The following is a 5,242-nucleotide window of genomic DNA, read 5'->3' as shown; positions in this document are numbered from 1 at the left end:
CACTGCATGCCATGCATGGTATGGTCAGCCAAGGGCCGAGGCATCGAGGACGAGGCCCTGCGGTGCACGTGTAGTGGCACGTAATCCACAGAGCACTGCTAACATCTCGAACAGTCGCTGCATGTCACGGGTCTCGATGAGACGCAAAACATCTATAGAGAGAAGACGGCGAAGCCATATGATATCTGCAATAAGCAGGGCGTCGACCCTGACCCAGGGTGTGTCTACCGTAGACGATAGCGCACAGCTATATACCATTGTATATGGTATAACAGGAGAAGAAGACGGCGACGTCGCCCTCAGGGCTATTCCCGCGGAGGATACTCGTTATGAGATGGACGAGATGCCCTTCGCAGAGCTTGGCTGAGCCTTGAAGGCAAGCCATTTAGCCGAGGTGGTCATTATAAGACCGAACGAGGAGATTAACTCGTCGACGCTTCTGGATAAAGCTGTCCTGGAGGACACCAAGGGGGGCTGATGAGCGCACGAATTAGATCATCGATCCCGAAGGAGCCCTCAGATCAGTACTATCCTTTTGTAAAGAAATTCAAGGCGTCGTCTCCAAAGTCCCGCCTTCGGCTCTACCTCCGGACCGAGCTGTGCGTCATGAGATCGACCTGGTTTCGGAAGCCAAATACTGCGTAACACGCCAATGGTCCCTGGCCAAGGAGCAGTAGGACGTCATTGACGCTTTCTTTCGCGCAAAGCCCGACGCAGGAATAGTGCGTGAGAGTAAGTCTTCCCATTTGACACCCACATTTTGTGTCCGGAAGCCGATCGGCAAGTGGCAAATCGTACACGTTTCCAATAAGCTCAAGCGCTGTCCCCATTCCGGCTCACACGCCGATTTTAGGAAGGATGTCCTTCCAAACAACATGGTTAAATGTTCAAAGTACAGTGCAATCTTCTTGGCCGATGGATATCACCAGTGGCTCATGCGAGCGAGTGATATTCCGCTGCCTGTGGTGAGTACTCTGAGCGGCATGCTCTGCTCTAATACTCCGATCTCTAGCATGTTGACCGTCCCGGTCTAGTGCCTGCGCCAATAGCGCTTCTGCATCCTAGCAGAGGTGGGCATATGACTAACCAAAGCTCTACCAGGAGATGCGGGCGTGGCGTTTAAGGTTTTCGACATCCAATCGATCCATGGCTCATGGTGTCGCAACCATACCATATTTGAATCCAAGTATAAGATTAAACAGCGTTCCGAGTTATCGAGGTCAAGAAACTTGACACCGAGGTCCACATGCACCCTTGGCACCGTTACACAAGTCCCGCCGCTAAGCGAACAGTGACAGTGTCATTCAATTGAGCTTTCAGCGCCTCGGCATACAGCTGACTTTCTTCTATCGTAGAGCGTCGAGCATAAGCAGCTAAGTTACCTACCTACCATCCAGCAATTAGTTGACTATCCACATAGGCGCTACAGTAACCCCGTTCCGGAGTTGCTAAGGATCTTCCGTGGCTTCTCAAAGCCCTTCACGGTCACTTTCACGACCAGCAAGCCCGGCCTGCATACATGATCCGAGTTCAAAAGCACGGAGCGCTTCGGAGCTGGGCCCTGCTGCCCTCTACCTCTTTGAGACTCAATATAACTCAGTTCTTCCCCAGTAGAGCACCCCGCGCCTCTGTGTGTTGCTGTTTCCCCGCAAAAAAACATACTGGTGAGAAGCGAGACATCGGTTTGATGGACATTGACGCGTCTTGCGCAGGGGACAACCAGTTCGAAGGAGGCAAGTGTCTCCACGGACAAAACACCGCCGGGTGTTTGAAGGCAGCCTGGCAGCTCGAAGATCTGCCGCCTCTTTCTCAGAATAGCTACGATCCATTAGCTCAGGCCCGCTCGACGAGCTACTATGGTGTGCATGCCAGCCAAGTCATGCCGACCTAAATTAAGTTCGGCATTCAAAGCCACATTTACCGGCTCTTTGAAGAAGACGGCTGCACATAGAGGACTTCCATTTTGGTCACGACAGAGCGGAGGCCTTCCATAAAGACGGCCACTGTGGCCGCCCCGGGGAGAGGATCGGCTGCCATCCTAGCAATAAGAGTACGCAACGTTTGGACAAAATCCACCAATTTCTTCTTGCTTTGTCGACCGGCAAGGAGACGCGATCGCGCGCGGAATGCTTGGTGAGGCTCGTAACAGCTGCTGCTTTAGCTCTGTCCCGAAGGGTATCGCTACTTGAACCGAAGTACCGCACGTCAGTGCCCATTTTTGCGCTCGACCATCGAGCTTGGCGATGGCTAGCGCCACGCGCTGGTGCTCATTCTGTAAAATGGCGAATGCCATAGCCATCTCGGCCTCTCTCTTTCATAGCAGGTGATCCTCTCCATTTTACCCTTAAAGGTTTTAACGCTCACCATGAGCGGCCTGGGTCGGGAGAAGTCATCCGTCGTCGACGGTGGCGTCATGGACACCGTCGACGCCGACATCTACTGCTCTAGGTACTCTAGCAGAGATTTCATTTCTATAGCTCAAAAACGTCCACAGTTGACACACGTATCCGTCAGCACTGGCTGCACCAAGTGAATAAAACATTGTCTGTCAACACACGGTTGATGGTTGACGCTGCAAGTCTCGTCCGAATCGAATTCGTGTTGGCAACAGAGGAAGCCAAATCAGATAACTCCATCCCGTAGTTTTGCTTAAGACCCTTTGCAAAAAGTCGTGCCTTGTACCACATGAAAGTTGCGGTTTGATCACTTCTTCTGTCAAATACTCGTGTTGATTTAGTTGAACGAATGGTCTTTCATCGTGGCTACATGATTCAGGATTAAGTTTGCTCATGGGATCGAAGCTCAGCTTCCATGGCTTTACGACACTTTACCATAATATCGCTATTCAATGCTTAAGCCTATGTAGTCGGTATGTCCGTATTACATGAACAGCATCGGCAATGGCTCTGTCTTCGCCAATTCTAGCAAGCCTAGGTATAGGTGGGTCACCACTACTTTCTCATAGTCTGAGCCGCACCTAAGTATTAGTATCAAATTTGGCTCACGTATTCATTATGTTCGCTTCGCTGCACCCCTCTTCTTATGTATGAGGAGGTGAAAAATACTCTGCTAGCTCCAATCTGCTTTCAACATAGCGTCCGGAAGGCGTCGGCTGTGGAAAGCCAACGCTTGGTGTACGCTCAATATCGTATACTTCGACGTCTGCGACTCGTCTTCAAAAAATTTTGGTGTATAAAATCAAACTGACAGTTGATCAATTTGAGTCTAACATTGCCATCATCACTACCCTATATATTTTTGATGATCACTTCCAAATGTTGTCCTCGCGTATTTTAAATTCCGCCTACTTCACACTCCTTCAATCTCACCTAGCGAAGCATTTGACTGTGGTTATTTCCTAGGAAAACACATGCTAACCCTTATTTTTACTTAGCCAAGAAACATACACATAAAGCTCACATACATTTGAAGTTCATGATTCTCGGCCTTGCTCTCTTTGCATCGTCAGCATGAGCAGAACTTTGCGAATCCAATATGCGCAAGTGATCTATTGAAACCTTCGTCACTCGCGATGTCTGGATGGGCTGTAATTGGACAATTTGTCAAATAAATTGTTATTTGCAACGCGACCCATCATTCAGTCGAAACGATCTTGTAGAAAGTCATACTGCGAACCTTCGCCACGATAGTCCTGCTCATGCACCACACCACTCTATTCTGCTATGGGCTATATTGGAATGAAGCGCTGGTGGACGATGTCGCTCTGACGATATATGTCTATCATCGTCATGCTTACGAGTTATGTCCTGTTGTCGGATCTTAAACATTTCAAACAAACACCCCATCAAATTTTATGAAGCGTCATGAGTTCCTTAACGTGCAAGTTACTTTACTCTTACTCTGAATCAGGAAAATCACGAAATATCTATAAAAATACTGCACACGTGGTAAACTTCTTTGCACCTTACCTCAAGGGGGTTCGCATTGGCCCCATAATCTCTACTGCACGCACTCTGGCACACGTGTTGTCTATGCCATCAAGCGTAAAGACAATGGTGTCGCTGATTGCATTCTTTTTAAACATTTGGCAAACAATGTTTTTGCTTTTTGCTCGATCATCGCAATGCTTTTGGTAAAGCGCTGTGATTAAAGTAGACCGTGTCCCGTGCTCTTACTGAAGGTCAGCCCTCAAATACCCACTTAACATGCTTCTGACTGCTCACAGTCGAGCTCATACGCTTTTCCGATTGTTGTATCCAATGTAGTCGCATGTTCATTGTTCCATATGACACATGATGATCGTGAAAACTCTATTTTCATGCCACGTCACGCACGGTTACCAACAGTCAACCATCTCCTGCCGATTTGAGGGATAGATAAAACGTCAACCATGCGAATCCTCTATTCACCAAACCAGTCGATATCAACGTGCAGGTCCCCCTGTCGAGTAATTGCTTGCCATCTGCAATCTTGACTTCCATTTTCTCATTGCGTGAGCATTTGTCAAATGTACTTGTGAGCCTCCAGATTGATAGACTCTTTTCCGTGGTATCAACTGTCCATTCTGTCAGTGAGGTGTCTTCCTGTCTGGCTCGTTAAATTACTGTGATAGTTGATATTATAAACAATTTGAGCATTGATGTCATGATTGAGATATCCTCTTTTGACGCATTCCTTTCATTAATCGACAAGTTTTGGCTCAAAGTATGGACATCCTCTTTGTCGTATGCTACTTGACTGCCATAGACATCGAAATGGTCGACCACAACATGAGGTAGAATATCCAGCTCTTCGCAACCAACAATTCTCATTGCAAATATTGATTACACATATGATGCCTTGTGATCCCAATACGCACCGCCACTTGTATCCATTATCTCTTCTGTTTAATCATGTATTTATCGGGAGCATACAAGATATTGTAGACTTTTTTTTGCGAGGTATGTATCTAATCCAACAGTGTGTATAGAGCCTGCCATGATTATAATTGTTGATGTTATATCCTCAGATCAGGTCTTAGAATTTTCACACATTTTCGCGATCTTTTCATTGGTGGACGGACGTTTTAGTCTTATAAACCCTTATGCCCAGAAAAGATCACGTGAATGCACAGCGTGGCGCACCAAATGGTACGATAAAGGAGACGTTGAATTGTTGAAAGGGCTAGACGCAATTCAATTATAACAAAATTGTCTCTGGAGATTTGCACTACCACCAACCTTTCCATTTGTCTGGCGTTATGAATGTGTCAGTTAAATTTGCCATACAATTGCAAAAACAC

General features: G+C 47.2%; 2 protein-coding genes across 2 annotated transcripts in view; both read right to left on the bottom strand.

Moving 5' to 3' along the window:
- Positions 1–4,447: 4,447 nt before the first annotated feature.
- Positions 4,448–5,137, bottom strand: PHALS_15272 (uncharacterized protein). The gene has a single exon (XM_036407282.1). The coding sequence runs from the start codon at positions 4,770–4,772 to the stop codon at positions 4,557–4,559; it is 216 nt and encodes a 71-aa protein (XP_036263520.1). The 5' UTR covers positions 4,773–5,137; the 3' UTR covers positions 4,448–4,556.
- The window catches only part of PHALS_08078 (Zinc finger, SWIM-type), a gene marked incomplete at both ends in the record, with an annotated part of 1,904 nt that continues 1,797 nt past the window's right edge, over positions 5,136–5,242 (bottom strand). The window contains one exon of the mRNA XM_024721653.1: positions 5,136–5,192. Within this exon, the coding sequence (XP_024586731.1) occupies positions 5,136–5,192 (57 nt within the window). The remainder of the gene's footprint in view (positions 5,193–5,242) is intronic.

Source organism: Plasmopara halstedii (genome assembly GCF_900000015.1).
Source record: "Plasmopara halstedii genome assembly, contig: Scaffold_3124, whole genome shotgun sequence".
In the NCBI taxonomy this organism is placed as follows: Eukaryota; Oomycota; class Peronosporomycetes; order Peronosporales; family Peronosporaceae; genus Plasmopara; species Plasmopara halstedii.
This window is presented reverse-complemented; position numbering and strand designations above follow the sequence as displayed.

What these genes read in the sequence shown, in the direction of transcription:
- PHALS_15272 (XM_036407282.1), bottom strand. Translation starts at nt 4,772, where the DNA reads ATGAGAATTGTTGGTTGCGAAGAGCTGGATATTCTACCTCATGTTGTG.